This window comes from Bradysia coprophila, unplaced genomic scaffold, assembly GCF_014529535.1.
Source record: "Bradysia coprophila strain Holo2 unplaced genomic scaffold, BU_Bcop_v1 contig_138, whole genome shotgun sequence".
NCBI lineage: Eukaryota > Metazoa > Arthropoda > Insecta > Diptera > Sciaridae > Bradysia > Bradysia coprophila.
The window spans coordinates 2065523-2081917 of NW_023503409.1; the positions used below are offsets into that span (position 1 = coordinate 2065523).

The 16395-nt window shown below is 38.4% G+C and overlaps 5 protein-coding genes across 6 annotated transcripts; 2 read left to right on the forward strand and 3 right to left on the reverse strand.

Moving 5' to 3' along the window:
* The first annotated feature begins 165 nt into the window (after positions 1-165).
* On the forward strand, positions 166-4216 carry LOC119073378 (25S rRNA (cytosine-C(5))-methyltransferase nop2). Its single transcript, XM_037178803.1, has 4 exons — positions 166-442; positions 599-1801; positions 1875-2954; positions 3029-4216. The coding sequence occupies exons 1-4, from the start codon at positions 346-348 to the stop codon at positions 4117-4119; spliced, it is 3471 nt and encodes a 1156-aa protein (XP_037034698.1). The 5' UTR covers positions 166-345; the 3' UTR covers positions 4120-4216.
* LOC119073392 (dynein assembly factor 3, axonemal homolog) lies at positions 4136-5691 on the reverse strand. Its single transcript, XM_037178818.1, has one exon. The coding sequence runs from the start codon at positions 5576-5578 to the stop codon at positions 4217-4219; it is 1362 nt and encodes a 453-aa protein (XP_037034713.1). The 5' UTR covers positions 5579-5691; the 3' UTR covers positions 4136-4216.
* Positions 5692-6689: 998 nt separating this feature from the next.
* Positions 6690-8449, reverse strand: LOC119073391 (kelch domain-containing protein 10 homolog). Its single transcript, XM_037178817.1, has 3 exons — positions 7865-8449; positions 7585-7799; positions 6690-7448 (listed from the first exon to the last, which is right to left on the reverse strand). Exons 1-3 carry the CDS (start codon positions 8303-8305, stop codon positions 6734-6736), a joined length of 1371 nt encoding a protein of 456 aa, XP_037034712.1. The 5' UTR covers positions 8306-8449; the 3' UTR covers positions 6690-6733.
* A 1498-nt stretch (positions 8450-9947) lies between these two features.
* LOC119073181 lies at positions 9948-14096 on the reverse strand. The gene is made up of 6 exons (XM_037178488.1): positions 13974-14096; positions 13618-13914; positions 11231-11552; positions 10659-11172; positions 10324-10602; positions 9948-10264 (listed from the first exon to the last, which is right to left on the reverse strand). The coding sequence occupies exons 1-6, from the start codon at positions 14018-14020 to the stop codon at positions 9948-9950; spliced, it is 1776 nt and encodes a 591-aa protein (XP_037034383.1). The 5' UTR covers positions 14021-14096.
* Positions 14097-14348: 252 nt separating this feature from the next.
* On the forward strand, positions 14349-16035 carry LOC119073394. 2 transcript variants are annotated; one of them, XM_037178824.1, is made up of 2 exons: positions 14349-14519; positions 14590-16035. In XM_037178824.1, the coding sequence occupies exon 2, from the start codon at positions 14597-14599 to the stop codon at positions 15944-15946; it is 1350 nt and encodes a 449-aa protein (XP_037034719.1). In that variant the 5' UTR covers positions 14349-14519; positions 14590-14596; the 3' UTR covers positions 15947-16035. The 2 variants fall into 2 exon arrangements, with proteins under 2 accessions (XP_037034719.1, XP_037034718.1); XM_037178823.1 differs by having other exon boundaries at positions 14349-14517; positions 14584-16035.
* Positions 16036-16395: the final 360 nt, after the last annotated feature.

Below are 16395 nucleotides of genomic sequence, written 5' to 3' on the forward strand. Positions count from 1 at the left end.
TAATTGTATTAGTCATTATTTTAAGAAACATTTATCTTTCATGGAAAACAATTGTGTCAGTTGTTTTCGGTCTGTCAAAATTCGTTCTAACCGTACAATGGAAGAAACCTATTGATTCATGTAATCCAATTTTGCAGTGTATCTTTCTCGAAAATAACTGTCGGTAATGTCGTTTAGCATGACAGATTGCAGCAGCGTGTGTGTATGTGTTGACCTGTCACACGTGCTTTTAAAAACGACATTTCAATTTATTCAACCACATTTCAGATCTTACAGATTTGATTTCCGATTGAATTTTAACATTTTTAATTGATTTTTCGGTTGATTCTTAGCAATAATAGTAAAATGGGACGAAAAGGATCTTTTGCAGAAAGGCCAGTTAAAGGTCCTGGTCGAAAAACTAAAAAACAAGGCCCTCCGGTGTTAACGAAAGGTTTCAAAGGTTCGCACTTTTTACATTTAGTTTCTCTACTTTAAGCCAAATGTTTTAACATTGAAATTTGTGTATTGTGGAGTTCACAAGGGCACAAATCAGGCCAATTTTGAAAGCTTTGATTGAATATTTAAGTTGACCTAACCTCACTTTAAATGTTTTTAGGTCCACCTAGTCCCAAACCGGAAGATTTGAAACTGTCACATAGACAAAAGCAACGTTTAGTTAAACGTCAACATAAGAAGTTAAATAAGCAGCCACCTCCAGCCAAGAAACAAGTGCAACAGAAGAAGTTATCTAAATATGATAGCGAGGAAAGTGTCGACGAAGGTTCAGACATTGAAGAGGAATCAGAAAATGATATGGACTTTAAAGATGAATCTAGCGGTTCCGATTCTGAAAATGAAGCTCAGGGATTCACCGATGATAACAAAAGCTGGTTGACACCAAAGTCAAAACAAAATGGTCACATTCAGAACGGTGCCGACGAAAGTGATGAAGAGGAAGGGAGTGATGAAGAAATGGGCGAAGAGGGAGAAAGTGGTGAAGAGGTGGATGAAGAGCAAGAAAGTGAGGATGATGATAGCGATGACAACGATATCGAAGACGAGGAATACGATAGTGATGACGTAAAAGTTGGTACACTGAATGATTTTTCGGTGGATGATAGTGAGGCTTCGGACGATGAGGAGGATGTAGCCGACATAATGGATGAACAAGATTCGGACGACGACGATGATGATGATGAAGGAGATAGTGATGACGATTCGGATAGTGAAAATGATTCGAACGAGGATGGTGAAGATGATCTGCTTCCCATAGAGAAAGCGTCGAAGAAATTAAAAGCCAAAAAGGAAAAGGAAACCCAATTAGCTGAGGACGAATTCCAAATGAACATTGAAAAATCTGATGTTTTCACTCTACCTGATCCGGAAGATGAGGCAGACGCTGAGAAGGCCTTAACACTACAGGACATTCAGCAACGGATCAAGGATGTTGTTTTGGTTTTGTCAGATTTCAAGAAGTACCGTCAGGTGAATCGTACTAGAAATGAATACGTCCAGCTGCTTCGATCCGATTTGTGCACATACTACAGTTACAACGAGTTTTTGATGGAAAAACTGATGGACATATTTCCATTGAATGAGCTCATGGAATTCCTTGAAGCATCTGAAGTCCAACGTCCGCTCACTATCCGAACGAATACATTGAAAACAAGACGTCGTGATCTGGCTCAAGCTCTTATTAATCGTGGTGTGAACTTAGATCCGTTGGGGAAATGGACCAAAGTTGGTTTGGTTGTTTACAATTCGTCAGTTCCATTGGGTGCAACACCGGAATATTTAGCCGGACACTACATGATTCAAGGTGAGGTTTCGCTTTGTAAACTTTCGACACATTTTTCTGACTAAAAATTCGGTTTTCTTTTGACAATTTTAAGGAGCTTCGAGTATGTTACCCGTTATGTCGCTGGCCCCGCAAGAAAACGAACGTATACTCGATATGTGTTCGGCACCTGGAGGTAAAAGTTCGCACATTGCGTCGATTATGAAGAATACCGGAGTATTATTTGCGAACGATGCCAATGCTGATCGTATCAAGGCTGTTGTCGGAAATTTTCACCGATTGGGTGTTGTCAATGCTGTTGTCAGCTGCGAAGATGGCTGCAAGTTTGGCACAATCATGCAGGGCTTCGATCGCATTTTGTTAGATGCCCCTTGTACAGGCACAGGTGTTGTATCCAAAGATCCGAGCGTGAAAATATCGAAATCTGAGGTTGACATCCAACGCTGTTACAATTTGCAGAGGAAATTGCTACTCAATGCCATTGATTGTTTGAACGCTAAAAGCGTTAGCGGTGGATATCTGGTGTATTCGACATGTTCAATTCTTCCCGAAGAGAATGAATGGGTCATTGATTACGCTCTGAAGAAGCGTAACGTTAAATTGGTTCCAACTGGACTGGATTTCGGAACGGAAGGTTTTGTTAACTATCGACAATTTCGTTTCCATCCGAGCATGAAATTGACCCGTCGATATTATCCCCACACCCACAATATGGACGGATTCTTTGTTGCAAAATTAAAGAAATTCTCTGATGTTATACCGGCTGGTGGTAACGATGAAGAAGATGCAGAGCAGCTTGATGTGAGTCAAGAAAGTGCGCCTACAGAAAATGGAGACACTGAAACTGTTCAAAACAAACGGAAAGCGGCAAAAGAATTGGAAACATCCGAAGCTAAGAAACGTAAACGTGAAGCCGATGAAAAGAAGTACGTAGCAAAGGTGTTCGAAAAGCCTGTAATTGTGAAAAAAGCACCGGACACCAGCGAACAGAAAAAGTCGAAGAAAAACAAGAAGAAAGCGGCCAAAGATGTGGTAACTTCTCCAGCGCCGGTAATTGAACCGAAATCGAAAATCGCGACGAATGCAACAACGAAGGAAAAGAAAGTTGATCTGCTGAACGGAACGACACCCAAATCTAAGAAACAAAAAGCGAATGGATCCGCACAAATTCAAGGTCAGTTTTTACATATTTCTTCTCTCTCACAGGTGGTAAGACAATAACAATTTCGGATTTGAACTTCTTTACAGACACTGTTGCCGTAGTTGCTGTAAATAAATCGAAATACATTTCAAACGTAAAGCAGAACGTGAATGAGAAGAAATTGCAGGACAAACCAGATCAAACGCCAAATGTGGAATCACCTTCAGCATCCGGTAAAAATAAAAAGAAACAGAAAGGTAATCCGTCTGCGCATGAGCCTGTTTTGAATGGAGTGGATGACCACCAACTATCCAAGACTCCAACTAAGGGCACTCCGAAAAAGGGAAGTTCAAAACAACAAAATATGGTAGAAGCATCCGCTGATATGGGAAATGATAGGACTCCCAAAAACTCTTCGAAACAGAAAAAGAATAGCCCCACCAAAGCAGGAAAAGATAATGTGACAATTGAAAGCGAACCAGCGATGCAGACGCCAAAACAAAATCGTTTGAACCAATCGATGAACAGTACGAAGAAATCTGCGTCGAAAATGAATGTACAAACGCAAGCAAAGACCCCGAAAAAGGGAATTGAGAAAGACGCAGTCGCTACACCATCGGAAGAGTCGAAAACTCCGAAGAAACCGATTAGGAACGATGTCAAATCCACACCACATTTATCCAAAACACCGAAAAAAGCAACTGAGAATGATGTCATCAATACGTCCACACAGCCGAAGACCCCGAAAACACCAACTGTAGACCAAGCGACACCCAAACAATCAAAGACCCCGAAAAATCACAACAACACTCCAGCTGTAGCTAATAAGACTCCACAGACAAAACAACAGCTTCAGACACCGAAATCATCGAAGCATCCGGGTAAAACAGATAGCATCACCCCAAATTCGGCTGTACCGAAAAGTGTCGAGAAAAGTGGAAAGTCATCGAAACAAAGTTCCAGTCCATCATCAGCAAGCGCAGGTGACCAGCAGAAATCGGTAAATCAGAAGAAAAATATGAAGCCAGGAAAGGTGGAAGTTGATAGTCTGTCCGACTCGTTTGCGTTGAAGGTGAAGGCAAAAATGAGTAAGAAGAAACCAGTCAAGAAAATCGGCAGCCTTAAAGTGAACAAGAAACCTGACGAATCGAAAAAAATGGGATTCAAGAGCAAGACGGAGAAGGCTAAGAAACGCTGAACTGGACCGACAAAGGTGACTTAATTGAATATTTGTTAGTTCTCAGACACGTCTTGTGCAAAGGAACATTTTTATTAAAAACTCTTTAATATTTCAATCAACATTTCTTATACTTTACCACTGGGAGAGGCCTATTAATGGCGTAGTTTGTAACTGGTGTTAAGTTCAGCAGTTTGGCATAATCCTTGATTTTCTTCAGATCTTCGGCAATTTGGTCTTTACGCAACGTAGAATACTGCCAAGTTTCAAACATTACCAAAGCATTCTCATTTAAAATGTTAATGAAATCTTCCTTCAGAAATGGGAAATAATTTCTGGATACGAAGATAATGTCGAAGAATCCATTGAAATTTGCACGGTTTTGTATGGCCTGTATGTCATCGCGAGGTAAGAAAGTTATCGTAATATCATCCACCGGCAGTATACGCTCTTCATATTTTCGTAAATCGATTTCATTGCACTCAGGATTTACAGTAGGCATTGTTGTTCCCATGTCCAAAATTGTTGTCCCGAATTGATGCAAGTCATTGCGGTTACTTTCATACTTCTTTTTCTCCTGTATTTCAAACATAATCTCGAACACATTTCTTTCCGTCACATCCGAAGCTCGAAAGAAATTTGCCCCATGCTCTGACCGCAACAAATTTGCATCATCACATTTCAAACCAAATGTTGTAAATGGACCGACCGTTATGTCACCCACATATCCCCTATGTCGATAAACCGTTCCATTGCGACATAAGTCTGCGGCTAGTGTTTTATTGGGCATTGCCTGTTCGTACTCGGGAAAAACGAAAGCGACACCAACATCGCGCCAATGTTTGTATTCCTGGCTGCAAATTTGTTCCACACCGTTGTCTTTCAATCTCATTTGTAAATCCCAATCAAAGACTCCATGACGATTGTCGTAGCGATTTTTCAACAGGTTTCGGTTTCTATTCTCCCAGTAATTCGTTATATTGAAAACGTTTCCTTTCCGTTCCAACCAGAATGAAAAAATGTTTTCCAAAGCGTCGCGTTCGCAATATTTTAATTGATCGAAGTTTAGGATTGGAATCTTTTCTTTTCCATAATCCAAATCAGTAATTACATTCAGAAAATGTTTGGCTTTGCTGCACATATAACTGTGAGAAATTGGTCTCAGTAATGAATTGCCGTACAGGTCCATGAACGTTTGCGTTTTTCCTTTCAATGAAAATTCGGTCGGCGGTTCCAGTGCAACATTCAATAAAAGGACATTTCTTGCCAATATCTCGAGACAACCTTCGACAACGTAAAAATTTATTTTGACACCGTGCTTGTAGGATTTAGCAATTGTTTTCAAAATTAAGCGAGGATCACCGCTCCCATACAGAAGAATATTCAGCACATCTTTATTTTCATCGTTAGTGTTTGATGCCTTTAGCATTGATTCATATTCACTATATAGATCTCTAGCTTCACAGAATCCCCAAAACATTTTTCCGATCAATTGGAAATTATGAGACTTTTATGATAAGTAAATTCAAGATTTATTCAATTTTCTGCCACGGCAACAATCAGACTTATTTACTTTGGTTGCTACGGTAAGTTGAATATAGCGTATTCTGTAAAAGTTGCTATGGGACACGCATTATACGCGGGAAATCAGTTCGATCTATTAGAAACGACGATGAGTGTGAGTTCTATTTTTGTGTGACACAGTGCCCAAGTTACTGAATTGGTAACGAAGGCCCTTCGTGTCAGGTCAGATAAAGAGGCGTGTTTAATTAAAGTTATGTGGCTGCGAAATTAAATTATTTGGAAATAGAACCAAATCACCGCAATGTAACTTTGGCGAAATTCCATCTGTGAATCAATGTTTATTCTGGCGCTCGTTTAACTTTTATTTTTATGCACAATGCATTCCAGTTTGAATAAAAAAAGTTAATTACTTCTACCTACTGTTGTTGAAGATCGTTTGTAAGTTTTATGACGCACTTCTGAACAAAAATTAAATGTTAAACATCTGCAGCTGCTAGTAAGACCGCACATATTAGCATTTTTGTTTTAGTGAAAATAAAGAATTTGTCGCAATGTGTAATCAACATAATGATTTTTGAGCGTGAAAAAATGAAATTTAACTCAAACGAAAAATTACGACGAAAAAACTGTAAATTCAGGTTCTAATGATATTCCGTTTGTGGTCATCATGGTCATTGATAATGTAGGCAAGGGCCGAGCTTACTTAATCCCTTTATTAACAAATCTCAAAAGCATTTTATTTTTTATCCGGCGGAAGTTTATTACATAGTCTAGCCGGTTTCGCCCATCGCCAAACTAATTTTTTGAAAGTCTTGTTGCAGGAAAACGTTTAGTCGTACCGATTTTTTGTCGACAAGGTTCTTAATTAATGAGTTAAACATGGGGTCTAGACTATGTAACAAACTTCCGGCAAGCATATACTGTCTTGTTGTGCCCCAAAGAAATATTTGTTGGAGATATAGGAGGGATTTACGAGGCTACGAGAAACAATTGCATTTGAGAAACACCCTAACGTACATATATATCTCGGGATAGACATTCTAATCAAAAATTTAAAACAAAAAATCCTAAATTCGAATTTCAATTGTTTAATGTCAAACAAAGAGCAAAATTATAAATTTCCATCGCACTCAATTTTCGAATGACGACTAATCCGACTCGCAAACTTCAATGATATACCCATCTCAAGAAGTTGATTTAATGAATACGATGGCAGGGTTGGATTGTAGTGCAGCACGGCCTGCCAACAGATTTCACTTAGTTTTGGTATAGTCGTCCACATTGAATACACTTCATTAGTTCTTTCACTTTCATAAACTTCATTGTGTGGATCGTTTTCCAAGCCCTTCACTTCAACACCACCAAAGATATGCATTAGTCCGTTGCCACTAGTGGCTGCATCGTGAAAGTACAACGGATGCGGTAACGTTGCGGTCTTAAACAGTGTCCATTGCAATGTGCTTAAGTTCAATTTCCAAATATCATCGAAAAATTCTAAGTCTTCAAAAAATCCACCAGCAATCACTACTTCGATGCCGTGGTCGGTTTCATACTGTACGCACGAGTGACATTTTCGTGATTGCGGATAGCCGGGTGGTGGAAGACTCGGGTCAGGTTTCGAGTGTAAAACCGTCCATTGTTGCAATTCAAAACTAAACACTGGTATGTATTCCAGACTGTAGGCTGTTTCGGCATTACCACCACCTAAGACATAAATGTACGTATCGTCGGCAACAATTTCGTGTCGATAACGGCCTTTCGGGTCTTCGCGGATATCCTCTCGACACACGGAAATGCATTCCCACACTTTCGATACGAGATGTAATCTGCGAGTGGATTGGATAGGAAATAGAATATTATTGTTTACGCACATCGTATTATTCAGTCTAGGTTATAAGCGACTTTGAAACACATTGCGTTCTATGACGTAATGACATTTCAGTCGAAAATATTTTTCTTTACCTGTACACATCACATGAATATTCAAAGCCGGTTGTTCCTCCAACCACATAAAGGTAATCGTCGTGTAGTACCACAGCTTGACCATACTGTGGTACTGGTCGATCGCCAGTTGTTTCCAACGCAGCAATAGCTTTGGGTCGTTTATTGTGTGGCATTAACAAGTAGCATTTATTTGAGCACGATGTTCCGAATGGATAGCCTGTGCCACCAAATACCTGCAAACATTTAAAATAAATGAGTTCGGTCGTTGCGTCAGGCAAAATGTCCAGTAATTGCATACTATTAACATATTATTCTTTAAAATCACAGCATTCGACGCCAATTCTTCGGGCATGCCTTCGACTGTATTTGAATAGACCAAACTCCATTTCTTTGTGAATAAATCGAATTTCCACAATTCTTGAAATAGGTATAAAGTTCGGTCTGGCCCTTCGACATTGGGATTAAAGCCACCAAAACAGTATAAATCTGAATCGTTACAGACGATGCGATGACCGCTGCGTGGTCTCGGATAACTATTGATTCCCTTATCGAATAAGCCTCTATAACATTTATAGTTCACTTTCACTAATTCGTAAGGGCGAAATGTGTACATCGTCATTTTCAATTTTTTATTACGATTGAACGAAACAAATGAGTTCGACATCAATAACTTCCAATATTGGTAAAATTCATACACTTTTAATAGAGCAAAAATTATTGTGTAAAAACTGATTTTCATTATACAAAGAATGCATCGACACGACGATTATTCAAATTCGTGAGTGCTTGAATTTTTTTCATTTCAATTGATTAAAAAAAATAATTTCGGCAATAACTGTGATGCTGTGGTTCTTGCAAAATACCTTAAAAAAATTCGAGGACAGATCGGACAGATGACAGTTTTTTGGATGTTTCTCAATGAGGGAGAAAAACTGCATTATCGCGGTTCTGTGTTGCGTCGATTTGGCGCGATTAACATTGAAATTTTGATTTGTTGCTTAGAGAGACGATCGAGACGGTGAACAATTCATCAAAATTTCAGAACTTAACTGGAAAAATCATAATTTTGAACTACGTATGGTCTTGTATCTCCATTAACAAAACAATTTTTGAGAACGCAGGCGAGAAAATAGGCATTTTCTCCCCTCCGCTGAAACTTCGTATAACTTTCTATTGAAAAAGTTGTAAAACCCCCGAAATGAAATTTAAAATTTTTCTTCGCTCGTTACCTTATTTTCTCCAAGGTTCTGAAAGAACAGGTTAAGACAACTCACGAGGGCGGTGACACACAATTGCGTCAACGGCTGCGATGTTTACATGTAAAATGGAACTTAACAAAAACAAAATTCTGAATTTTCGAGAAAAATATTTTCTTCAAGTTGATTTCTCAACTTTATAACTTTACTTCTTCTCTTTATAAAATTTGGTGTCAACCGCCTTCGTGGTTTTCTTAACCTGTTCTTTCAGAACCTTGATTTTCTCTCCTCAAAAGGCTATGAGAAAATTGCGTTTTGTTGATGATTGGTCGAATGACATTTCTAGTAAAAAAATGGAACTAAAATAGAACTTTTATCACTTGAACTGTCACTTTGTTTATGTTTTCAAAAATGATGTGGTAATTTGTTTTTTTCATGTGTCAGGGCCGAAAATGAGGGAGTTTTGAGATTTTTCTCTGGTTTTCGACCCCTTACATGAAAAGTTTTTTGAGTATCTGTTTTGGACATCTGTTCTGATAAATTGATTTTAGGCACTTTCACACTCGCAAAATTGCCTAAAAACAATCATCCAAAACAGATACACAAATAACTATTGTTTCGTGGAGGAAAACGATAGATCACATCTCGCACGTGTGATGAACGTTGTGTTCACCTCTGGAAGAATTAAGAAAATTCGAGCAAAATTCCTATTTCTCCCTTCGATAAACCAATAACTGTTTTACTTGATTTTGTCTAAAAAAGTTAAGTCACTTTTATAGATCTACAGAGTACAACATACAAACGGCACCCGAGCAACTTTACGTCGCTGTAGCATACGCATAAAGACCTCGAGCCTTTGTCACCTTTGTCCCGCTAGAGCGTGGATTTTACAGCTTTCGTATCATAGAAAACGTAGTACAATTATCAAACGCAAGCATATGTGAAACTATTTGTGCGTTGTCGGCCTGAGGATCTGTAGATCCACTTTCAGGATTCGGTGCTATGAGAATGAGACTTGAGTATTAAATTTTCACCATAGTCACTGACTATGTTGCTTTATAAATGAAGAGTTTTGTGGGAGATTGTACAAAATGAGCTATATTTGACTTGGTTTTTGTATTACAACATCATCTCTATGGATTCCTTTCACCATTTCTTTTAAATTTTATTTTTTCTTGAAGGACTTTAAGGCGTTCCTGTAGATGTTGAATTCGCTTGGAATGTCACAGTAAAATGCTCCACGTCCTGCAATAATCCGTTCGGGTCGTACAGTACTTCCGGTGTGAAAAATTTTACAAACACCGACCATGCACCACCTTCTGCATCAATTTCAAACCTATCATCAAATTCTGGTCTATCTAATCCACCATGGGACCATCTAATTTCTAATCTTTCATTGTCTATTTCCGTTCCGCCTTCCCGTAGTTGTCCTAGCTTCAATGTGTTCAACACAACTCGTTTAGTTCTATCCGCATTCGGTGTTTGGTGCACCTTGACTTCATCTGTGTGACGAGATTTTAAATCTATTGATTTTATTAGTTTATAACGCTCGGATACCCACCAATTAGGGAAATTCTCTGCAAAAATTGGTACCACATTCCCTCTTTACAAACAGAACAGAAATAGTTCGACGTCATGTTTCTCATCAGACATCCTGCATTGGTTGGGCGATATGTTACTCTCCTAGCTACATCCCAAGTTGGGAACGCCGATATAATATCATTTTGACTCTGAAATTCTTCCTCCGTTCCAAACTCATGAATTGTTATTGAGCAGATCATTCTGGGAATATTTGGATTCGTTGATGGAGTCAACGACCGTACAATGAAAGAATGTTCACCTTCGTAAAAAGTTCAATGTAAGATGGCAACAACGAGAAAAGTATTCCAATAATACCTGCCGTAAAGCCTTCGTTACCGTGCCAGTCGTAAAATTCTCTGTCATCAGACATTCTCGATTGCCACGGAAGAACTTCTCCATCTAGCACGAATTCAAGTGAATCTTCTTCGCCAGCAGCGCTGACTGACACAAGAATGTACCATCTGGAATAATTTCCATCAGATGTGAATGCAAACGACTGCTGACCGCGGGAAAGATCTGCCCATGGATAGGCTAGTAATCTATATGTTGCTTTCTCTTCGCGTACGCTTTGTCCAGTTAGCCAATGACCCCATTTATGTGTGACATTGGCTAGATTAGATGCAGAATTTACACCGAAATACGAAGATCCGTTATCGTACTCTTCTCCTACGTTTACAAAATTGTGTCCCATTTCGTGTCTCAGAACAACCGTTCCTGTTCTATTAGATTTCGTGGAAATTACAAATTCACCTTCTAAGCCCCCATAATAATCATCATTGCCAATGATAGATGGATAGTCACACGATGCAGGTCCCATTTCTTGGCAAATCTTTGAAAATAACCGGTATTGCATATGCAACAAGAGTACAGATAAAATCTTTGCTTACTTGCCGTGCAAACTGTGCATTAGCTGTGAACACTCCTCTCAGTGTACCTGCTGTTCGATAAAGTCTAAAGGCGGTATCCTTCGGCCCATCGTATCCAATTCCACTCTCCACACTATCGACAAACACAGCCCAAATATTGAAAAGAGGAAGATATGACCGAAAGGTTTCACCATTGAACATATCATCAGTCAATCTACGAATGTCACTAAAAAATTGTTTCCGTTCATCAGCGGTATAACCATCTCCCATAAAAACTACGTCTATTCTATTAGCTGGATCACCACTGTCCACTATCCTTTCCACGTCGAGATTTTCTCTAGTTGCAAGCGCAGCGCGCAGCGCTGCGCCTTAATACATGACTGTCCCGGCATCTATTACACGATGCCCACAGGGCATCGTTGTTTCTAAAAATCTAAAAAGTAGATAGGAGTGTTTTGTGGGGTGGCGAGATGGGAAAAAGTTGAGTTCGGACCTAGGTTAGGACTGAGGCCGTACCTCGGACCTAACGATTTTACGGTTGATTTCGGTAGAGCTTTTGATGCTGATTCAGGAAATGTAGGTCAAAAAAAAATTTTATGCGTCGCTTGGCCGCTAGGTGGCTTCAAAGTCGGAATTATTGAAACGAAAAATGGCTGTCATTTCGCGTAAATATAATGGATTGTAGTGAAATTTGTGTCTAAAGAGTTTTCGAGGTCGGCGCTTCCGAATAAAAACATTTGAGAGCGGCCACATGCATGTGAGCCACCGCAAATTACCAAAAAGTGGTTTTTTGGGTGGTTTTTCTCAATTTTCTCAAAAACGGTACATAGAATTTTTGTGCAAGTCTTACCGTTGATAGCCGCTAAAAATACCTATCGATTGAGGTACATATCAAAAAAATCGGCGGAAGCGTTTTCGAGAAAAGATGGAAAATGTGTCAATTCAGGGTCCCAACTTTGATGTTTGTACGGTCACAAGATGGCGTCGTAGAGATTTGGTCTCTTCGGGACAAATGTTCAAAAATGAAAGTTGTGGGGGGTCCTAGAACATAATTTTTATGTCCGAGGGCAGTAGACCGATCTGAGATTTTAGGTCACTCGATGTTTCCAGAGCCTCAAGGTGTGGCACCAAAATTTTATTTCACAGTTGAGATCTTTGCGTCGCTTGAATTTCGTGTTTACGGAGACAATATCGTCATAACGCATCGATTCAAAGAAAAAGAATCTGTTTTCTAAAGTTCGGACCGCAATAATCTAATCTAATGTAGTTGATGCTGCAACATTTTCCTAAAACAATTTTTCGAAAATAAAAATTTGGATCAGTGCATGTTTACGAATTAAATTACCTGCGAAAAGATAAGGCCTATCGATTGCACAACATTTGACCATCAAACACTAAACATTTTATATTAAAATATTCGATTTTCGATTCAACTTTTACAAAATTCCAATTGCATCAAAGAACCATTTTGTGGTTTGTAAACATCAACAATGTTTCTGATTGATGTACGTCAAAATGGTAGTGCTAAACGTACTAGATCAAAAGGTGTCAAAAATGGTACGCTTTTTATGAGCGCTAAAATTTTTAAAAGTTCATGTTCGTAACTTCACATGCAAATGGAAACTGATTTGGATTTATCGAACATTGCAAACTTTCATATGGAAAAAATATCAATTTTTTTCCGTAATTTGCTGAACATCGTGGGAAATGTCGTGGAAATGTCGTGGGATTGTTGTCACGTGACGATTGTGATTGTTTTTTTTGCGCTATCTATTTTACTTTTAAGAAATGTTAAAGTGAAACATTTTCTTTGGGAAAAGTGAATTGATCCTTTTACAAATTAATACAGTTGACGGTTGTTCACGGTTTAACCGAAATTATTCAATTTACGTCTTTAAAAATCTTTTGCGACTTTCGAACGGATTTTAAATAAATGATTACCAATTAAACGTTTTCCGTTATTCATTGAAAATTTAAATAGGCTAATCCAAGGTAGTACCGATGCGCTTCGGCTATTATTGTAAAACTTCTTAATATAATTGCTCATTCTAATACAAATAATTCACCTACCGAGATGATCGTCGTCGGGATGATAGATTGAATTTCTTATTATGTAAAATTATTAAAGGTCCTATACAAAAATTAGATTAGGAGGATTAATTTTGAATAAATGTTCAAACGCAATCTTTGATTCTAGCAGATTATACAGACTGAAGTTTTTGCACTGAGTCAGTAATACAAGAATATCCTGTAGTCTGTATAAAAGTTTTCACAAGCAATTTATCTGTCCCATAAAGGAAACCTAGGAGGATGGTTAAGCAGCTTTAGCTGCTTCGGATGTATCTCCTTTTGAGTTTACCACAATGTTTTGATCATGAGCAGCGAGTAAGATGTATAAGAGACTAGTTTGTCGCTTTTTAATTGACAAAGCCGGAACCAGTTCGATGGATTTGCAGATTGAATCAATGTAGGATTCTAAGGCATTTAGTGATTTCGCGTATATTTCGATTACTCTCAAATTATGGTCTGTGGCTAACATCATTTCAGCTGGTGCATAAATCGCTGGCTTCGTGAAAACTTTAATCTCGTCAGTGTCAGAAGATGTAAATCCTTTGAATGTTCGTACATTATTTTCCTCAAGAATCAAACATTTGAAATTGTCTTGTGCATGTTGTCGCAATTTTGCGTGGTTTGCTCTATCAGCGCTAATGCAAAAGAGATTCTAAGGACTTCTATCTTATTAACGATTCTAAATCGCACTTACGCTAGGATGACTTGAAACAGCAGAATTGTCCAAATGAATTCTTTCATGTTGTCAGTGTTAGGGCTCACAAAATGAACTGCCGTATGGTAGACAGCGAAAATTTTTATTAGACAATCTTCAAATTGATAAGATTGTCGAACATTTAACCAAAAAAAAATGTTTCATCATATTGAACTATCGGTTTCGATAAGCTATTGATGTGCGATGCCTGCATCTTTTAAAATCCTATTGGTAATCAGAGTGATTAAAACTCTTTGATGATACACCGGTTTTAGCATGCTAGGACTGGGAAAATCATTTTGAATTTGGTGGTTTTCTTCTACATGTTACCAACGTTATATTTACTTGTATAGTGTTCAAGAAGTCACAACACACGCAGATGATGTCCAATTGTTTGTTGTTATTGTCGCTGTTATGGAATTTGCATTTTCTTTAACCGATTCGATATTTTTGCTTGCGTAAACGAATTAATTAATAATTGAATACATTTGTTTTTCCTCTGTCGACGTAGTTGAACCAGTTGGAAGTTTTTGGGGAAAAATTGGTGAACATTTTCGTTAATTTTCATTTAAAATCTCTGCTTAACTTTTTTGTTGTTTTCGTACTGCAGTTGGAACGTAACAATGGTGCAACTGATATCATTAAATGAAGATTGTTTTTACCATCTATTCAAATGGTTACCTTTGGACGATTTGTGTCGATTGAGCGAAACCTGTACAAAATTGAATCGATTGACCGGAAATTATTACCAAAGAAAATATTCATCGAAATGGGTGAACGTTTCGAATGCCACCAATGATGGAATCCTTTTATCTCCAAACAAGAACTACGTCAGATGTTTCAGCAAGTTCATCCAGAATCTGAGCATAGATTTTCTTCGAAGTGATCATGATGTGTTGGCAGCGTTTCTGCAGAAGTACTGCAACAGTCGTCCGAAAATCGTACAATTCAAATGTGCGTACTTGCCGGAATCATTTGGAAATAAAATCAAAATCATCTTGGAAAATGCTGAGACCATCGCATTTAGGAATTGTCTGTTAGACAGCGGCAGTATAATGGATCGTTGTGACAATGTAAAACACTTGTTTATTGTCGAGAATTTGCTCAACGATCAGTATGAACAAGTGGAACAAGTGTTGCGTGCAACATATCCCAAGCTTGAGCACTTCCATTGTCGTTATGCCGGCTATCTGGACATGGAAAACTTGAAATTATTCTTCAGGAATAATAAAGTGAGAAGCATAACCTGGTATTTCTTCCGGAAGCATTGGAATGTCATTCATGACTGTATTGAAACCATTGTAACGTACGCTGTGGATCTCGAAGAATTGTTCATCTCAATCGAAGGACAGAACTACAATTTTACCAAAATTTGCCAGAGATTAAGTCAGTTGGACGATTGCAAAAAGTTCAAAAGATTGGAGCTACAATTCGTTGGAGAAGAGGTCGAAGGTAAATTAATGAGTCAAGGCGGAGCAATGGCATCTATAAAATCACTGGTTGGATTGCATTTCTGTGCATTTCGCAACTTTCAGAATATCGTCCCATTCATCAAACAGAATCCGAACGTACGGACTTTACAATTGAAAAAGGACTCTGAAGTTGACGACGTCTTTTTCCCATTGCCGAATCCATCACTGTATGCGCTACCAAACTTAGAGCAATTGCATTTGATTGGATTGTTGAAAAATTTCAATTACATTCATTCGTTCGTTTTGAACTCACCCAAGCTGAAGACGGTCGTAACCAAAGACTGTGCTTTCACCGATTTTCATTTGAACGAGTTGAATGGTGGTAGGAAGCAACAACCGTACGCCTGCGACACAACCATTTACACTGAGCAATACAACATTGTCACCGATTTCAGTCGCGATCTAGTCAATATTAGAAGAGTAAACTTTGAAATCAATGCATTCAATTTGGAAAATCCATTTATCTGCCATTCCACTGGAGACAGTAGCGCTGACGAGTAGCCTCTTTGTTTCAAAATATTTGAATCTCAGTGTACCGATGACGTGGTATGTATTATAAAACCTAATTAAAATATTTCTTCATCTTGAGAGTTTAATTTTATTGAACCTTATTCAAGTAGCATTTGGCCATGGATATATTCGTTATTCTTCAGAGGTCGCGTGTTCCATTGATAATTGAGGGATTACTAATAGATAGGTAGGTAGGTAGTACACAGAACTTAGCAACGCTCATCGTTACCGTGAAACTGATAGTGAGATGTGTTTTTCCCAAGGAGATGATAACAGATAGTGTTCGTCTAATGCTTGTCACTTTAACATGATTGCAAATCTGTCTGACAGGGTGGTTTTTGACATTTTTTTCACTGCTGGAGATGTACAAAGTTAACCTGGTTTGGTTTCACATTGGGTTGGTTAATAGTCCAATATCTAATGGATATTTATGACATCGA